This window comes from Aptenodytes patagonicus, chromosome 2 (assembly GCF_965638725.1).
Source record: "Aptenodytes patagonicus chromosome 2, bAptPat1.pri.cur, whole genome shotgun sequence".
Lineage (NCBI taxonomy): Eukaryota > Metazoa > Chordata > Aves > Sphenisciformes > Spheniscidae > Aptenodytes > Aptenodytes patagonicus.
The window spans coordinates 106,447,284-106,468,350 of record NC_134950.1 but is presented as its reverse complement, the minus strand read 5'-3'; the positions used below and the strand labels follow the sequence as shown (position 1 = coordinate 106,468,350).

The 21,067-nt window shown below is 39.7% G+C and overlaps 1 protein-coding gene across 2 annotated transcripts in view; it reads right to left on the bottom strand.

The window, feature by feature from the left end:
• Positions 1 to 5,246: 5,246 nt before the first annotated feature.
• Positions 5,247 to 21,067, bottom strand: part of CTDP1 (CTD phosphatase subunit 1) — a 128,488-nt gene continuing 112,667 nt past the window's right edge. For both annotated transcript variants that reach the window (XM_076330659.1, XM_076330660.1), the window contains exon 13: positions 5,247 to 6,277. In XM_076330659.1, coding sequence (XP_076186774.1) covers positions 6,136 to 6,277 — 142 coding nt within the window. In that variant the 3' untranslated portion in view covers positions 5,247 to 6,135. The remainder of the gene's footprint in view (positions 6,278 to 21,067) is intronic.

The following is a 21,067-nucleotide window of genomic DNA, read 5'->3' as shown; positions in this document are numbered from 1 at the left end:
TTTTTGCTCATCTCTGTTTCTCCTGCATTTCAAGTGCTTGGCATCCTTCTCAAACCTTGTTCCCATATGAAAATCTCAAGTGGCTCAAAAAACCCCATCCCATATATATTAAAATCCACTCTCTCCTTAACACGTGGTAGGGAATTCTGCAGTACAGTGGTTAGTATTGGACCTGGAAGACAACAGGCTTCTGGCAATCTTTCATCCAAAAATTTCAGCTCTTGGAGAAACCCAAGAGTGAGGACCACACCTGCCTCATGCCTCCTCTGTCTTAGCCAGCATGGAATAGTTAAGGAGCTTGTATGACATAAGCACCAGCAATCATGCTCCTTGTGCTCATTCTTTTTTCCCTTGCACATCCCCTCAAAAAAAAAAAATCTTTTTACTGTAAGGGTGACTGAGCACAGGCTGTGGACGCTCCATCCTTGGAGACATCCAAAACCTGACATGATCCTGGGTAACCAGCTGTAGGTGGCACTCCCTGCTTGAACAGGGCGTTGGACTAGAGGACCTCCAGAGGTCCTTTCCCACCTCAGCCATTCTGTGATTCTGTGAATTTCTCTGTTTATATGCATATATTGATGACAACAGACTCAGTCTTTTTCCTTGGAGGAGAAAGATCACAGGGGCACGTGTAGACCCAGTGGAGATCCAGGAAAGCAGCTGGCCTAGCTCTCGGGGAAAATGACCTTACAGCTCCTGGGAATGAGGCAGCTGAGAGATTTACATGGAAGCCCAGCCCAGAAGCAAAGGTGAGTTTCTCCATTTATAGTTATGAGCTGTACAACACTGAGGAATAAAGTTTCCATAGATGAAAGATGTTCCTCCCTCCACATGGAAGCACTCACACCCAGCCTGCAGAAAGGCAGTGGTTTCACTTACTGTAGTTCATATATATAAAATAAAGCCACTCAAAGACTCTTAATTAAAACAACTGTGGTAGCTACTTTCCCACCTGGAAGAAACTGAGACTTACCTAAATGGGCTTTGAGAAGCCTCTGGCACCTCAGGTAATGGCTGTGTGTACAACAGGTGGAGCACCGGGTCCTTCATCATCCTGCTGCTCCTGAGCAGGACTACCTTTCAATACTTAAAGGGGCCTTATAAGAAAGATGTGGACAGACTTTTTAGCAGGGCCTGTTGAGACAGGACAAGGGGTAATGGTTTTAAACTAAGAGGGGGTAGATTCAGACTAGATATAAGGAAGAAATTTATTACGCTGAGAGTGGTGAAACACTGGAACAGGTTGCCCAGAGAGGTGGTGGATGCCCCATCCCTGGAAACTTCAAGGTCAGGTTGGACGGGGCTCTGAGCAACCTGATCTAGTTGAAGATGCTTATTGCGGGGGCGGGGGGTTTGGACTAGATGACCTTTGAAGGTCCCTTCCAACCCAAACTATTATGTGATTCTATGATTCTATGATTCTATACCTTACCTGTGTGGCCATGCCCGAGAGCTGCCTCTGTATCTGCTGGGTTCACGGTTGGGGAACGCAAGGCTTTTGCTGGGCTGGCAGCTGGGAGAGCACCAGCATGCCAGGATGAGGAGGACCCTGTTGATGGAGCTGTGCTGGGGGAGGAAGCCTTACATCTAGTGCTGGTTTTGGAATTTTTATGGGGAGATCAGATAGATGATGTGATTGCAAGAAGAGCCACTGCATAAGCTGCATGTTCTTTTAGCGTGCTTTAGATGGGGAGGAGAAAGGCTGGTACGATCAGAACAATATGATAAAATAACAACTATTAATGATGTGTGAGTAGGAAGGAAGATCTCGTTAGAAAGAAAGTGCAGAAAAAACCCAGCCAGATCAACAGGAAGAGCCGAGGGTATGCAGCTGCAGCAAACCAGCCTGCTGTAGGTGATGCTCTTCGGGGGATCGGATACTGCTGCCTCCTGTTCCTCAGAGAGGGAGGGGAGAGGAGGCTGTGCCAGGCGCTGGGCTCCAAACACTTCTGAAATGACAACAGAAGGTGGTATTGGACAGGAAAAACAAATGTATAAAAAGCATGTGTGCAGGTAGTGAGAACTGGGACCTACTGGATAAAGACAGTGATGGGAAAATGTTACTTCAGTGATGGAATTGGGCACACGATGGCTAGGGTTCAGTGAAGAAGTAAAGGAGACAAGCCAAGACAAGGCATGGAGTGGCCCACATGGTGCACATAAACTTGAATTAGACAAGGAAAAGAAAGAGGATTTGGAGGCTCTGCTGAGGAGAGAAGCAAAAGAAATAATGCACAGCCTTCCCCCTATTTTAACTTTTGTATCACGTAAACGCACCTATTTTTTTTGCGGTATCAATTTGACTTGAAGGGAACTTTTCTACTTAAAAAAATCTGTTTTTAAGAACTTCTATGCACGCTTTTGTTTTTTAATTAAAAATGATTCACAAATGTTTTCCTTTTGGCTAAGCCTGATTTAATAATTTATGGGAGACTTCTCATGCTGAATTTTCAGCTACATGAAGAGAGCCACTTCCTTAACAGGACCACTAGATACTCATTCTTGGACTTGTCATCTACTGCAGCGCTCACTGTAGTAAAAATAGGCAGAGCTGAGAAATCTTTAGGTACAGCTCCAGGTTTGTGTGTGTGGATTTTCACGCTTGTAAGACAGTCACCTATTCTGCAAGCAGTAGTGCCAAGAAGGAAACTTGAGACTTTCCACCCTCCGCAGAGGATGTTACTATCTAACACTGAGAAGACTCGAGGGCCCACTCCACATATGCACAAAACCCAACAGTGAAAGTATTTACATGCTTGGAGTTTCTCATATCTCAGCGCTAAGCAACACTGTTCCCTCGTCTTCCCCCCTTCCCAGCACACACGCACGAAGAGAAAAGCTTGGCCACTACCCCGATGCTTTTTGCTTTTATCACGGGTCCCACTACATCCCCTACACAGAGCTGTGCTGTCTTCCCATTCTCTTAAGAACTGCTGACGGCAAATGGAGACGGAAGAAGTAAAACTGCCGGTCTTTAAACTGAAATGACTGCTCTTACCTGTTTTTAAACAATTGTCAGACCTTAGGAGCTGTCTTTCCTGGACAGCAGCGATAGTACACGCTCAGAAAGCTTCATGAAGCAAGGCGCACTGTACGCCCCTTCTGTGCTCACTTCCATGCCTGGTGCCCCTTCAGAGACCAGCACTGCCCGGTAAGTTTAACAGCCTCCGTGGGAGTCCAGTCTTCGCTTCTGCTGTGAGAGCGCCCTTCCTGGCAGCAGGTCCTTGCTAGCTACCTAGCGTACAGAAGTAGGTCAAGAAGATAGGATAAAACCACTAGTCAAGAGATGTGGGTCACTTAATAAAGAGTTAAAAGCCATTTCCCAAAGCACATTTGTTGCCTTTCCTAGGACGCTCCTGCACCTTGAAAAAAGCCTAAGTTAGTGGGAGTGAGTGACAACTTCATACGTCAAGACTTCTTGCTGGCAGGTTAGCCAGGGCATTTAACTTATCATCTATTAAATTTTCAGTTTCCATTTATCTCTCCTGCCCATGCAGAGAGAGAGGCTGGTGACCAGTTTGCTAGATACAGCTACCTGAATGAGCAGGAGCCTACTTCTGGACAGAAAGCAGGCTCAATGCCTTCTGGGTCGCTCTGGCAGTGAGCAATGGGTTGGTGCCTCTCAAAACCCCCGTACTAGGTCCTCCCCCACCCTGAGGATTGGAGAGCAGGGGTTATGAAAGCTACCAGAATAATTAATGTCAAAATAAGAATTGTCTGTGCAGTAACGGTCATTAGAGAACTGCTTGGCTTTAATTCTGGCAGCACGCTGCCTGCTCCCTGGGCCCCTGCGTGCAGCACTAACTGCAGGCTTTCGCAGCTCCCGTAGAGGTGGAGGAGTCTTCACTGGCACCAGACCCCTAGATAGATGCAGCTCTCAGTCTGGTGGGGAGCCCTCACTCGGTGTTTACACAGGGGTCCAGATGATACTGGGTCTAGTGGAGGGCTGATTGCCCTGAGGACTCCTGCCCACACACACACACCACCAGTTAAACTGAAAGCGGCAGCCATAAAATAAAACTGGGAAGAGGTTACAGCCTTTCGCACCAAAAAGCTTCTCAAACTTTACATGTATGGAATCACTCCACGAGCACTACGAGACAGCTGCCGCTCCGGGAACGTGGCATCCAACAGGCAGCTTGAACCAAGGCAGAACACTGCTGAGCTAATAGCAACCTACCCAGTTTTGCTCACTGGCTGTGTTTACATTCAGAGCTTGAATGCTGCCACAGAGCTGCGTGACTGACAAAGATCATCAGCCAGAACGAGTCTCTGCTGAAATTTGTGCTGTCATTTGCAGCATCACAGTGACCCGGTAAGTTGGTATTATTTCAAATTATTTCAACTGGGTTTAATTTATGAAAACATAAAACGTACCCAACAACCTCTGACATTTTAATATTTAATTGCAAGGAGTCATCCTCTGGTAGCTGGGGAGGCTGCATTTAAGTTGCTGAAAAAAAGTATTTTTACTTCCCATTTTACAAGCACTAGCCTTTTTCTTCTGTTATACAGCACAACTCACTTGGAGACAACCTGCTTGTTTTCATGGAGAGCTACAGCAGGCAGGTCGCTGTAGACTTCAGCTATGTGGCACCTGTGTAAATGTCCAGGAAGTGCAACATTTTCCCACAGAAAACACTATTTTTGTCTTGTGGATGCTGCCCTTGCATTCTGAAGTGGAAAAGTAGTATTAATGTGAAAAGATTCTCCTATTTTCTCAGTCTTCCTTTTACTGCCATTATGAAGCTTTGAAAACTAGGCTGTTCTTTGTAAACCAGCTGAGATTCTATTGAAATACTCTCTCTGTTTTACTGCTAAGTGGCAAAATTAAGTATTTCTGCACCAGAAAGTATTTCCTTTTAAGCATGACATCTGGATTAATGAGTCTTCTTTTGCTAACATGTTTTAAAAGGATTTGTCTCTCCAGTTGCTAACAATTGAGAATAAACCATGGTTCTAGCCTCAGAAATTCAATACCAGAGCAATAACTCTTACGGTACCTTCAGAGGCCAGCCAAAGAGACCTGAGAAAGTGTCAGAATGTAAGAGTTCACATACCAAAGAAAAGGGAATCTTCTGAGCCAGTGTTTCTCTTCTCTGCCTCAGTTACCTGCCAGAATCTACAAATTTGCAGTTGCTTTCAACGTTTTTCATTATTTTCATGCAGAGTAAAGGAAAGATAACACGGAAAGGTGCCTTGTATTTGATGGAAGTAAATGAACAGGAAAGGGAAACAAAGCATACAAAATGAATTTTTATTAAATGAAAGAAAATCTGTTTTGTGGGTCAAATATGAAATAGAATATACAAAAACTTTACATCAGATCTCTTGTCAAAGAAATTAAATCCTATCTAGACTGAAGTAGCACTCGTTCTTTCCAAGACAACACGAATGGGTGAATATGCTTCTTAGGGCAGTACAGGATCACACAGTATGCTGTGCTAAATTTCCGGTTACAGAGAAGAAAGGTTAAAAATCTAAACGATGTCCCTAAAGAACCCAACGATTCCACAAAGTAACTTAAAAACATGAGTTGTGATCATTATGTATTCTCTTAGAAGCAAATGACAGGTGGGTCAAGTGCAGAGTTCACAAAGCTTGCATATCACATTCTCTGTTTCTATACAAATATAAATTGTTCTTTTTTATTTTAAAAATCCTTTTATATTTGATAGCATTTATTTGTGGAAAAGGATGACCAGTTCATCAGGTTCCTGCTGTACTACCCAGACAATTCCATCTCTTTTATCTCCTTTTTTTTGAAGACTGTTACCCATAAACTACAGACTGCAATATTTTTAAAAAGTTGCTGCATGTTTAATCACAAATCTTTGTATCACTGTTCTGTATATGAAGGTTCTGCAGAGCTCCTAACATGTCTTTGGCATAGCACACCAAGTCCCATTTAATACTTTTTTTGTTTAAAAAAGTATATTTTCCTTTAGTAAAACACCTTAAAAACATCTATTTCCGATTTTGTAAAATAATGTGTCACCTCTTGTGTTGCTTTGCAAAATATACACACACATTTTGGAAAAACATTGAGTACTGACATAAGGGACTCATCTGAAGTCCGATCTCTTTCTGAGAAGTAAAATATAATTACAAATTCCGTCTTCTGCATGAATGTTACATGAAGTCGTTCAATTCAGCTTCAAGTGCTGCTGCCATTTCATCCGCTTCAGAACTGCTTCCTTCCTCATCTTCATTGCTAGATTCTTTACTGGATTCACTGGCAGCATCATCTTCATCCAGTTTGCGCTTGTGACCCCTGGAAGGGTTGACAGAGATAATGTCCATGAATTGAGGTATCTCATTGCTTATTAACACAGACCACTATTTAACAGGAGAAGAAAATGAGGGTAAAGGACTCAGCTTTTTTCCAGGTCTGGACAGAAAGTACAGCACTTGCTTTTAAAGGAACGAACAGTAGTTAGTTCACACGACTGATTTTTTAATTGCTGTTATTTACTGTCAGCTGTAGGTGCAAAGAACAAAGTACTGTTAATTTTATTTCTCCCATTCTTCTGAACAAAGAATGAAAACAAAGTATAAGACTGCTTGAAAATAATGAGTTCATTTACTTTCCTCTCACATCCCAAAAGAAAGAAGAAATCCATCGTGTGAACGAGAGATTACCAAAATACATTATACGTTGTTATATGATTTTGAAATATTCAAGTTTCTGCTTTTTTATAAAAATAAAACCTTAACTGATTAACCAAGTCTCACTGCACCAGCTTCTACACTTTCATACTCCCAAACGTAGGGGTCTCATTCTTCCCTTTTATGTCTCCTTGGATTAGCACTGCCAGGCTGAACAACACATTTCTTAGCATCTCTGGAGAATTAACCAGTTTAAACAGGAAGCTGATGTGCACCATACCCTGCCGAAAGAATCATGTTCCTGGTTGTGAAAGATCTCCAAGGAAAATCTAACGCTTCAACTGGGACATAGCCATAAGCAAAAGAATTTGGATTTGTGGAATTCTAAAATCTCTTTTCCTTGCCAAAAGGGAATTTTATATCAGACATGTACTTCTGAGACAAAAATAAAGTTGAGACTTTGCATTGCATAGAATTCATAATGAGCTGTAGAAACACCTTCAAAATCCTTCCTTGACCATTTCATCAAATTTCAAGCAGAGAAATATATGCAAAGGGGGTATCTCTTAAGTAACTGTCCTTTTCATTGCTAGGTGAATAATAAATATTAAAAATAAAATTTTATTTATAAAGACATTCTTATTGCCATTTTCCCAGAAACATTAATTCTCAGGAGCCCAGACTGCTTGATTCGTAGGCTGGTTGAGTGACACCTGACCTCCCCTTTCTCAGCTTTTCAGGGAGATGGACAAGACAGGGTATGAAGTCAGGAGGGGAGTCCGAATCAAAATGGGAAGTGAGCAGTACTTTCTGCTGCACCAGTGGGACCAAAGGATACACTGCCGATGCTTTACTGAGTGCTTCCTCACAGTGATGTTAGATGGGTTTTTCTGTTCAGTATAGGGTGGTAGGAGTAATATTCCAGGGAGGTAATGCTGAAGCCCTGGGATTCAGTCTGAGGTCTATATCCCTAACAAGGAAAAACGGGATGAAGTGAAAGCATTTCCTGAATAGTTTGCTATTGAAACTCAAATGTGGCCAGCTGAGGGAGTTACAGGGCACTAAATGCAGCCTAATACAGAATAAAAAGCGGTTTCTCAGGCATAACACCGATTTCCATGCAGCCTACATTATCACGCAGTTCAGACGAGGAAGCACTCAGGCTAAAAATGCCCAGTTGGGAAGAAATCTCAGCACATTTCCATTACAAGCTGTACAAATGTATGGAGCTTGAGTTCCACTTGCTCACTTCATGATGATTTCAGCCTTCAGAGACACAGCACTGTTTTAGGCATTAGTGATACTATTAGCTAGAGAAAAAAGCTAATTGGGAATTCAAGAAAGCTGAAAGAGTCTTACTCAGCAAAAGAAGAAAAAAGTTGTGCGTATTTAAAAGTAGCAGATAAGAAGTATACATGTAGTGCTAACTGAGAAATAAAGATAAATAAAGACATGGAGGGAATCTATAGCATGATGTTCACAGCTGAAAACATTCGTATTCATCTGTTTGTAACACTGCATCTATGGAAACTGATGGTATCTACCAATTGAAAAATAAAATTAACAGTCTGACAGCTATAATTTACACATATGAAACACGTACACACAACCGCAGATGATGTATTAAAGAACGTGGCAGGACAAGCAGTTTTTTAGAGCCAGCTCAGATACTGTGAGTTTGCTGGGACCTAAATCAATAGCAAGGATCCTGTAGAAAAAAGGTCTATGAAGAAACAATATCTCACTGCCAGTTGATTATTTCTTAAAAGTGACGAACAGTTCATTTACTAAATAATTAAGGCAAAGACTAGCAAAATTACTAATTTATGCAACAAAGCCACCTTTTTATTTAAACCTACTCCACAGCAACTACATTTCAGTGAGGACAATCAACAAAATACAGGGACCTGAAATACTCAGTGTAACTAGTTAATTAAAGAATGGAGTTCCAGTCTACAAAAAAACTTCCCAGGAAACTTTAAGGGACAGTCCTGACATATTTTCATTCCTCGTTTGGTTGTATTAAACAGTACCTTTGGAAATGCAAAAGACTGAATGTGATCTACTTTGTCAGTTCTTGTTCTTTTGGGAAGGCTAGAACGACAGCTGTATTCAGTCTAGGTATGAAAACTTCCTCACTCACAGGGAAGAAAAAAAACATCAAAACCAAAAAAGAAAACACAACTAAGTATTAGTCCTCTGCTAGAAGAAACAAAAAAATATCTCGAGAATGTGAGTATTGTTCTTATTAAGATGTAAACACCTTTCACTATTTGTGGTCTGTAAACTGCAGCTTCATACCTATTCTAAAAACATTTAAATGAATATTATGAAATCAAATGCAAAGCTAACGCTGATAGAAGCGTGGAGGACGAACAACAGTAACATAGTGCTGCATTTTTTATTTGCAAATTCAGAAAAGAGAGATAACATCCCATTAATCATTTCTATCTTCTGAGAAAAGCAGTACATCCCCATGGCAGCATACCTATTAACATAACAAACAACGTAAAATGTATCTTTTCCTCATTATTTTGTGCCCACTCCTTGTCATTTCCCGTTTCAGAGCCATAGTGCATAACACTTTTGAGTGGAAAAGTTAAGCACATACAGGATTCCTTCTTAATATTTAGAGAAAATGATTCAGCAGTATGTTGCAGGCTTCCATTATCCTAATTTGCATTTTTAAAAGGAATTTTGCTTGACTGCTATTAAAAAACAAACATACGGATAATAACTGAGTATCTCTAACCTCATAAACGAAAAATTAAAGTTTCCAAAAGACTGAATTTAGAGCTTTAAATACGTGACAACTCTGTGAAAAGACTTGTACAATTCATATTTCCTTTGCCTTTGCATTAAATATTTTTCCTTTGTAATAGTCAGTACTAGGAGGCCCACCAGTTCATGTGATGGAGAAATCTTTGTAAAAGAGAACTACATTTTTAAAAACCACGTATTTAAATGAATTATCAAGATATTTAAATAAACTACAAGTGTAATACATAATGATATTAAAATAAAAAAAACCCACTTGTAATTATAAATGTATAAAAGTTATTTTTAGGAAAATTTAATCTACAGAATGCTAATGGGAAATATACTTAGTGGTATTCCAAATGAAGAGACAGGAAGAGAAGACATTACAAAGTTGCAATAGAGCATGGTGTATGCAGGTGAAAAATAGCACAGGAAAAATTATTGAAAATAAAAATTTATTCAGCTCTTGATCTGTTAAAATGATCACTAAAATATGACTGCAAAGTACAACTATAGGTCGAATGAAAACTTCATTTTTATAATTTCAATTTAAATTTAGTTCACTGAAAGAGCCGTAGGGAACAAAGCAGTGAAAAAAAGTCCAGTATTTGTTGCTTCTATTATCTTAAGGCCTTAATTTATAGTTAGCTCAAAATAAATAATGTTGGAAAAAACATTTTTTTCTATTAATTGAAAAGCAGATTGTCTCCGGTCTGTTTTGCATCCCAGTGGCACCCTTTTAAGAAATACAGTACTGCATTAAAATAGAAACATCTAATAAGCAAAGGAACTCAAAGGGCAATGTAACCCTTGTTTTAAACAAAGCAAACCTAAACCTTTTCCAAACCTTGTTTTAAACTTGCAAAAGAAAACTACCGCAAGTATTTAAATAAATGTTCGTGTATACTTTAAACTCCAAATACCCACAACCCCCATTCCTACTCTGATAAGAAGTAAACTTCTAAATTATTGCAAATTGACCTGATTTTTTTCAATAGCTCCTAAAATTGGTACAGTAACAAAGTAGAGTCTGCAGACTAAATGCATTTAGTCTTTTACAAGCAATCAGCTTATAGCATTGACATCACAAATCACGACTTAAATTTGGTACGAAGTACAGTCAAGTTACCCTCTAATGAGAATACTCGCATAGCAGCTGTAAGCAGTTTGGGAGGCAATGGTTTGAAAAGGGCATTTTGAAGCAGCTTGCTGCCTTCCCCCAGCATTACAACCCTGCTGCCCCAGGCATACCTCTGAAGTCCGATGTGGAAGGTCTGTCCCACACACCTAGCCCACAGCTTTCTGTAAACTCCTTCCATAATGGAGAGAAGGGTGATGCTGAGTTTGGTAATGTAACAGGAATTTGACTCCCTTCCATGGGAATTTGACTATGGGAACAATTTATTTAGATAAACTAGTTCTGTGGCAATGTTCTTCAGTTATGAATTAGAGCTGGTAAACCAGGAAAACTGTTCTTCAACCAATTTTGAAGATGCCAGCCCAGTGCTTGACTAACAAGGTTAAAGGATGTGAGATCTGAGAACATACAGATTGAAAATCAATGTTGTGGGCATTAATACATTACATTGGACAGACAAGATGATTAAATTTTCAGGAAGATGTTCCAAGTGTTGCAGTTATGTTTTCTTAACGTGGGATAACATGGCAACACCTTTTATGTATGCTTGATACAATAGTGAGCAATTGTCCATAGCAGGCCTGTAAAACTCAGGTGTCTACCCTCTGGCAATTTGTCTCATACATCTGTGCAGGAACATTGAATTTTCTGTCCTGGTGCTCCTCCCTGGCCCTGGCATAGCACGCTGCCAAGCACACAGCCTTAAGAGCAACAAATAGCACTAGCCCCATATTGGCAAGCTGGAGTGTGTGTTTTTACTTTACGCTCATGCTATGACAAACAGGACAATATTTAGTGTCGCAGGAACAAACGCCAGACACCTCACATATTTCCTCATGAACTCATCCAACGTTGTCTGCAGGATTACAGGATGAACCAGAAATTTAATATGCAGAAAAATGCACAGAGAATGTTTATTGCACAGCCCCGGCGTGCAGAAAGAGATCCTGCAGTTGGAGGAAATCCACCAATTCCAACTGACAGCTCCAAAATGTATTTTAACTAACACAACGGTAAAGTGAGATCTAATTAAATTCTGTACAGCTTCAGTGCCTTTCTGCTTTAAAATTCAGCACACCTGCACACTATTCTAACAGTGAGAAACTATTCTGAAAAATTTTAAAACTATTTTAACAGCTTTATAGTTCCCTGAAGTAAACACTCAATGTATATCTAAATTGAAAGAAAATTTGTAAAGTCAGCAAGTCATAGAAAATTTAAAATAAATTCAGAAATTACTACAATGTGTCAGCAAGGATACTTTGTAAATTTTTCTAAAATTGTCCATTTGGCAAGGCTGTATTTTCCTGATATTTAGACCGATGGGAAAGTTTAATAACAAAAAACCCACCCCAACTCATTGAAAATGGTTACTTCTCAACAATTAAACATTTGGTTGTTATATTTCAAAAACAGTGTAGCAATAAAGCTTTAAAATGAAAGACTGTGCACTGAACTAATTTTCTCTGCACTGAACTAATCAGATACAGATAATAATTAAATTGGATAATGCAAAACTGAAAAGTTGAATCTACAATTTTGCTTATATAACTAAATCACAGATAAGTAAACTGTACCTCTAAAATATTACTTATTATTTTATTAACTTCAAATTGTTTAAAAATAATCCATGTAGTTGTTATAATAAGACGACATTTACAACACGCAACATTGACTATTTCTTCAAAAGGCAAATAAGACAGTGGCAGTTTTGTATCACATAACATGATTTGATTTGTATTGATTTGTAGAAGACAACAGAAAATTAAATATCCTTTTCAGTATGTGGAATGCCAGACTGTTACCTGATACTTCCGTAACGGAAAATGCACAGATGCACTCTGGCATATCATCTCTTAATCCTATTGTAAACAAACAGAAACACGATGATCTGTTCACCTTTCCCGAACAACCTCACCCCCTTTCTAGATGACTGCATTTGAATAACCTCCCAATGGGGGAACAAGCCAAAATTCAGACAAAAAAATACATGTCCATCAACATATCAATATTTTTAAAGCTAAACCAGGCCTTTGTTGTTTGAATCAAGTTCTCTCTCCAGCTTCTTCTAGTTTACAAATATTACCCATTCTGACAACAAATGTCAGATGGTAGATTTATAGCTCTGTAGAGATTCTGAGTAGCTCTGGGAGGCCGTAATAGGAGGTACCAAGGATCAGCAGTGAGCAAAGGAAGCTTCAAGGCTTCCTTCACCAGTGCCTAATGGGTTCAGTACAGCAACTCTACCTAGATTTGGTTTGAAAAACATCCTTTGGAAATGGTGTCACTCAAATTAATTTCTGTTACAGGAAGCACTGCAGGAGATAGTCTCAGATAGTGATGAAGAATAACATTCTCAGTAGAGATTTAAATATGAACTATTGTTTTAAAAAATGGTAGCATGCAATAAAAAAATTAAGATGAAAAGTGGGCAAAATATGTAAGATGTATGGACAATTCAGAAAATTCAAACCTGTATATCAAAATAAAGAGTTGGAAAAGAAACAGCATCTGATTTCTCTGAGAAAAGTCAAATTACCTTCATTTTTCTCACAGTAGCATACTGTGTGTGTGGAGGTACCCCAGTGCCAATATAGTGGAATACAACTACAGTTTAAAGACCCAGTGCTGGAGAGTAATGCTTGGAATTCACCTGCCCTGTCATCCTGGTCGGATTTGCCAGCATCACCCAAACACTGAGAACATTCTTCAAGATGCATCATTGGGCATCTTAACAACTAAAGATATAATTTAGCTCATACACACTGACTGTGCTAACCAAGGAGGCTGGAAGTAGGATTTGGTATTCTCTTACTTATGTGGTAGCTTTCAAAGTTAGATATTCACAGATTATCTTAATATGTATATTAATACATACGTTATGGGCTACACTAAGTTATATTGAAAACTAAGATGATTTTGTCAAAGCTTTTAACTCTGATTTTTACTAACTCTTCTATTACTTTATCATTGTTTTCAAGAAATTATTGAGATCAAATTGCAAATAGCTAAACCCAACATCCTTCTAGGATGTTCATTCACTGAATAATGGCTTTGCTCACAAGAATATTAACTAAGAACATCTCTCTTTCATCATAAAATATCAAAAATAATACAAAACACATCGCTGACTCTGTATGGATACTGGTAACACTGCCATCTCCACTGGAGCACAAAAAAGAGTTAAAATTCCTTTAAAATGTTGCACTCCGAGGGGGTAAAATACACACACTCTTTCCATGCAGGTATATTCTTTCATGACATGTACTTGCTCACTCCTGCCAAAAAAAGGAAGGCCTTCATCCTCCTCACATTCCCAGATGATTTAACTGGATACTCCCTCAGTTTATTGGCTCTGCTGCCTGCCTAACGGTGTGGTAAACCAGTTAAATCCTCTAGCATAGCAAGTTTTCCACTGTCTTTCTAGTTAGCTTTCAATGAGTACTACCTTATTGTGCAGGTGTTGGGGCATTAGAGCTGTTGTGAGGGTGCGGGTGATACTGTGGTACTGCTAGGAACACGGGAGTGAGATCGCCCTGCCTGGAATCAGCTGTGAGATTTGCTTCTTTGTATAATACAAAGTTTTCCTGGAATATTACGTTCCTCTACTACTTCTGTTTCTTTATCAGAAAACTGCGGCACTCCCGATGGCAAGACATATTATCTTGGCACTCCCCATCCTCCCAACTCCTCCTTCCCCAGATTCCCAGTCCTGCCAGCTTAGATTTTTCTTTATTTATAAGTAGAAGTTTTATACAATAAATCTTTTTTCCAGTCAGTAAAACAGGTTTGGGAAGACTTTGTTCTGGAGATACAAGAGCAGTGAAATGCAAAGCTCCAAAGAACCTTGAAAATAATTATCAGCATTAAAAAGTTGTATTTTAAGTCAACATTTTGCTTCAGAAATTCCAGTATGCTTCAAGATGTTTTAGAAAAGCCACTACATTACAAGATGAAATGACATCAAGGCATTGTTCACCTTGCTCACATCAAGGAAGCCACCTCTTGGTAGAAGAAATGTTGAACTTAAATTTGTTAGAAATTTGGGCTAGAAATTGCTAGGTTTCCAGGAGAAACAGAGGAAAGTGGTGTCAAAGCTTGATTTACAAATAAGAAAAATTTGCATTAAAGTTGTAAGAGTATCTGACAGAACTACCTGACTTTTAGATCAGTTTTATAAGGTTTGTGTAAATGATATATACAGCATACCAATACATGCAATACGTTCAAAACAGAAGGCTATCCATCTTTCTTTAACTGTGCAATACTAACAAACTCCCTAAAAACTGGGTCTATGTTCATTAAATTTGCTTCTTTACAATACTGGGTCACTGAGCATCACAAATTCAACCTGGATCGAACTGGCATATGCCAGCCTATCTACCAAATCAAATCACACTGCAGAGAATTCACCATACCTGTTGTTTTCACACTAGCTAAGATATGACAAACTACCCAATGCAGCAGATCACAGCTCTGCTGACAAACAGTACTTGATCCCATCTACAGTCTGCTCTACCATTTTTTCTGTCAATATTTCTGGAACAAATTTGAACTAGCAAAGGCAGTTTACACTTGTTCTGTACTTTCTGTCGTGCAGTTGCAAATTTTTTTGATGGTGCTGTCCAAAAACCAGATTCACTGTATTGTTCACCTGCAGCCTTTCCCATACCTCTAATGAAGAAGACCTCTGAAGGAGAAGACGCTTCATATCTATTATCAATCCAGAGTAACAGGGTGCTACTAAGCCTGGTCTTATCGATGTAGCGGTACCAGCCATAGGCTCATATAAAGTACGATTAGCAAGTTATGTGGATATACGGATGCACGCAAGACGAATGTGTGAAAAGGTGTTTCTTTGGGCCCCGAATGACTACTGAAAGAGTCACAGTACTTCAAACATTTAACAAAAACTAAGACTGCAACAAGTTGTTCTCTTTCTACTTGCTCTCTGAAAATGAGATAGCCACACTGGTGCAGGGACAAAAGCAAGGTCTGACATGCCAGGCAGAGACCCGACTGGAAGAAGGACCAGACACTTCCCTCTGCGTGACTTCGGGAATGAAATCACTTTGCAGGCAGGCACCCTCCAAACTGACTGAGCATGCCCCACAGCTGACTGTCTGGAGCAAGGACTCACTCAGATATACCACTGTTCCTTTCTAGCTTGCACAGCCAGGTTACCCTCATGGGGATAGTGCATGTGTGCAGCTGTGGCAGAGAGGAGAAGCCTGGCCACGTACCAAGATTTTGCAAGCAGTCCTGGCCCCCCAGCTCAGGTGTGGTTTACCCACCCTTGTTAACACCTGGAACACTAAAAACCTTCTGGTCAGACTTTCAGGTATTACCATTCCAGACACAGCGGTTTGAAGTGAACAGCAATGTCAGCTGAGAGATGCGTCTTTTATATTTCTGATGATTGCGTCTGCAAGCTCTACAGGTCCTCTGCCTAGCAGGAATATATTTTGTATGAGCATTTAACATGATCTGGTTTGTCTGATGGGTTATTTCACTGTAACTGACAAAACAAATACTGTCATGTATTTAATTTAAGTTTTCCAGTAAATATTTCCTGGGATAGCTAAAGGCACACTCAAGCCACACTGGTAGTTTGAGAAATGGCAAAATGAAGCTCTGAACAGATGTTCCTTTCAGTGAACGGGGACCCCTTCTGCACAATGCGGTGGCAGTATGCTTGAGCCACATGGCAAAGGACACTTTTGCTGCTGTGACATCTACCATGGGGTGGGGAATGAAAACACCCATATTCTGCTTTTCACGTGCTTGGCTGATAACAATGCAGAGACAATTATCCACGATCAGCTTGATACAACAGCCTTGCAAAATGAGTTCAAGTTTTCTACAAAATCTGACTTTGTTTTTCCCAATGGAAGAACCTACTAGGAGTTGAAATGATTAATAGACTATTCACAAATGTGAAGATCTAATAATTTTAATTCCTGGGTGTCCATCCCCCCCCCCATTAAGAAGCAGCACTGCTTCTCGTCTACCAACATTTTTAGCACATGCTTCAAGCAGGCATTTTAATTGTTGATATACAGTGCTGTTTCGCAGCCATTACAGACTTGCAGGGGTCAAGATTAATGCACATTAGTTATTATGTGAAATTTAAAGTACTTTTAGAATTCATTAGGGAAACTAGAAGGTTGTAATATATCAGCTGTTTTTCCTGATCGGAACAATGTTGCCTTGCAGCATTCCTGCTGATGTCCTACGTTCTCAACAGTGGCATAAAATGAAGGATTAAAAACCTTCGCTAACAGTTGTTAATATACTTCTTGGTTTTCTTATTCTCAAGAGATGTTTAGATATCCATACATCTTACTGAGGAAAAACATCAGTTGTTTAATAGCTTATTGTCCTGGTTCCAGCTGGCATAGAGTTAATTTTCCTCCCAGTAGCTGGTACAGTGCTGTGTTTTGGATTTAGCATGAGAATAATGTGATAACACACTGATGTTTCAGTTGTTGCTAAGCAGCGTTCATACTAAGTCAAGGACTTTTCAGGTTCCCATACTCTGCAAGCAAGAAGGTGCACAAGAAGCTGGGAGGGGGCACAGCCAGGACAGCTGACCCAAACTGGCCAAAGGGATATTCCATACCATATGGCATCATGCTCAGTATATAAACTGGGGGGAGTTGGCCGGGGAGCAGTGATTGCTGCTCAGGGACTGGCTGGGCATCAGTTGGTGGATGGTGAGCGGTTGCATCACTTGTTTTTCCTGGGTTTTGTTCCTCTCTCTCTTTTTTGTTGTTTCCTTTTCATTACAATTGATTATCATTATTATTATTATTTTATTTTAATTATTAAACTGTTTTTATCTCAACCCACGAGTTTTCTTACTTTTGCCCTTCCAATTCTTTCTCCCATCCCACCAGGGAGGGGAGGGTAAGCAAACAGCAGTGTGGTGCTTGGTTGCCAGCTGGGGTTAAACCACAACACTTAAATTGCACTGAAGCAATCAGCCTGACTAAAGGAAAAAATGCTGTCTAAATTACCTTAGGGCCAACGCTAGGCTATTCTTCAGAGTCTTCATGCCAGCTTTCTCACTTATAGTTAAACTGAAGCAGTATGTTACTAGTTTTCCCCACCCTGAACTTCTACTTGACGTCTTCCTCACCCGTCTCCATTCCTTCAAAGCCACAGATGCAAAACAACATTAATATCTAAGGACTGCTGAAATGGGATGGTGGTGGTGGTAACAAGTGCTTAAATATTCACCCAGTGCTGGGGGAACTGTATCTCTTATGTGAATGGGAGCAGGATACTGGAGCTTGGTATTATTAATTGCTCCTGTAGAGAAACAGAAATAACTCCAAAACAATCTGATGCTTAGAGTTTCTTATCTGAATTCGGATCCCATCAGAGGATGGAACTTCCCCCCCTGTGTGGCACAAGTGCTCTGAAGTCAGAGTGAAATGTTTTTTCCTACTCCTCTCCTTGCGAGTGAACACTAAGAGAGTGGATTTGAAAAACCTGAGCATGTTTCTAGTTCTCCCCCTCTCACTCTGGCAATCACAGGAGCCAAGCTGGAGCTGCTGATTCTACAAGGTGGCAGAAGAGGTAGTAACAGACCCTTAAGCAGATCAAGTCAAGAACTTCCAACTCATTTCCCATTAGTCTAGTTTCTTGTAGTGTTCATTTCTTTAAACTTAAATTGTACTCTTGGCATTTTTTGGATCTAAGTAACACCTAAATAAAATGTTTTGCACAATAGCACCTCTCCCAGCTGGGCTACAGAGCCAGCATCAGATAACTGCCCTTTGTGCATTGTTCTGAAAACTCTCCACTCCTATCTGTGAGATTTTTTTGAACAGTCCCACAGCCAACAATCTCAAGGGGTAGCATTACATATCAAGAGTTCTCCCTATCTGGAAGCTCCTCAGATGGGGTCAATAGCCAGCTCCCATTTCCCTGGGTTGCGGTTAGGCTGGGATCTCATCAGCACAGGCTCTCCTCCTCTTCCACCTCATGCACCTCTGCTTAGGCTCCTAGGACTTGCTCAGGGCTCTTCTGACTCCCAGGTAGCTTACGCATACTCTTTCCTTCAACTCTGACCTCAACAATACTGATTTTACAGTTCACTTAATGGCGATATGCTACTTAAAGCAAACAAAACACTCATTCTTGATTCTGAGACAAACTCATCTTTACTGCAGAAGCACAAGAAAAACAGAGCTAGATAAAAAGACAAACACGTTCACCTAATTTCTTCCTCTCACTAGTCTAGATCACTCCTTAGGCTTAAGGTCAGGGTCCTCGAAGGGTGCCAGGATCCTCCCTGCTGCACACAGACTCTTCTCCAAACTAAGGTGTTGTTTTCCAATGCTTTGCACTTTCTTCTTCAGCTGGTCTCACAGTTAAACAAGAATCCTCTGCTAGAAAGCATTTATCTTTTCTCTGTTCTTTCTCTGATAATGTGAATGCCTCTCATTACTTTTCAGCCCTCACTCTTTCTAAAACGATAGTTACTTGATTTCTGTAGTCTGCTTCTACAAAATCCAGCTGTTGTAAACTGGTGCCTTTTTGCAGATCTATTATAGAAAATTAATTATTTTCCCTCAGGCTCTAGTCACTCCATTGTCCCGGGATGGAAGTTATTAGTTAATGGCTCTGCAGTGATAAAAGGCAATGACTGCAGAAAGACTTCTACTTCAAATACATTGATGCATTAGTGAGATCAATTTCATTACTTCACCTAGAACTCTTAAGTTATACACAGATTCACTAAATCATTACAGGTTGTAAGAGTTAGAAAACAGAAATGTAAGAATAACAGCAATTCCTGTATATACTTTAGCATTTATTAGCACATTTAAGGCAACAAGGAGAACAAGGTAAATACACTTATGCCTGATGACCTACATTATGGTTCCAAACTTTTGCTCCTGTATAAACTAGAAAAAAGTAGCGTCTTCGATTCTCAGTTCATTTTGCAGATACCACCACACTTCTTAAGGAAAGTGCAAGTGAAGCCTATTTAATGTTAAAGTAAATTGAAAAAATAAAGATATATTTTAATAGCATTTTCCTAATTCTAGTAACATAGACTTTTAATTGCCTTCCCCCGAAGTATTAGAACTGTTAGAATTTAAGCATCATGTAGACTTACACATTTAAGCCACACAGTATTGAAGTAGGAAAACCCCTTAAAAAAATGGTATTGATGACTTAGTTCGTTTTTAATGAATTCTCTATATACTAAGACACACTAGCTTTCAAATCTGTTACTGAAAACACTTAGTATAAGAGACGTTTATGCTATTTTTCACTTTTCCGAAGACAATTCTCTTCCTGATCTCAATTGCATAATCACTATGTCCATTAATATGTATAACCTCAATATCATGTGCAATTCAAGTTATATTAACTGCATACACAGGCACACCTGAACTGGATAATATATTGCATTATTGCATCTAAGCAACTTCTTTTACTGCCTCCTGTGAAAATACCTAGAAGCTGAAGGCAGGTGGTCACTCTAACCAGACTGTATTTCAAAGCATTTTCAAACTTCCCATTTGACATGGTCTAACACAATCACAGGTATTATAAACCACCACTTTGTGAGAAAAGCAGTCCTGTGCAGTTTACATGCCTTTTAGCAATTTGCAATGATTTGAATCCTCCATATTGTGGAGGGAAATGTGAAGATACCACAGAATCATGTTAAAATATCTCGCACAAGTTCAAAGTACCACTGTTCAGCTATTTAGTGAACAATGAAAAAAAATATTTATAGAACTATAACAACTTACATTATTCTTAAGGTAAAATTTATTAGATTTAGGCGATAGTTAAAGTGGAGATTACCTCACTTATTATACCACCAAATGCTAAAGGAACTTGGCAAAAAAGCAACATCATATCCATATGGAGAGAGACTTTGGAAAAAATCTCTTAGAAAAAGGAAAGAAGGTTAAAAAAATTCAACTGCTGTTTATATTTGATAGGTTTGATGATTTGGAAAAAAACTCATGTTTTGTGGATATGAATGTTACTGAGAAACAATGTATTCAAGTTGTTTAGGAACACTGTACAAGACAAGTAGTTCAGATATTCTCTCCAGAAAGAACCATCCCAGGAGAAACCAGCAAAAACCAGTCAGTCCCCTCGAACTTCAGCTATGGCACCTGCCATGTAAGATTTATGAAAACACCCATGTATTAGTGATAATACTGAAGTTTATAAGGACAAGATCACCATCACTGACCATACAATAGTCAGCAGCATACTTGCATGCACTCCATTCTGCTGCTGCAGTTCTGAGCAGGCCACAAGCAGCCCTCGGAGAGCAAGTAAGCATTGACTCTGCACGCTAGAGAGCAGAGCCAGCTCTCTTAGGACAGGTGCCATGGATATAATATATGTAACTACACCACTTGTCATTTTAGGACTGTGGGAATGGCCCAGTTACACCTTAAAGAGCTGCCTTGAGGTTAACCCAGGCTCTAGGGCAGTCCACAGTTGCTTTTCGCATTAATTCTGTGCCAAGGTTTGCTTGGTTGGGCCGGAGAACTTTTAGATTGCACAGTT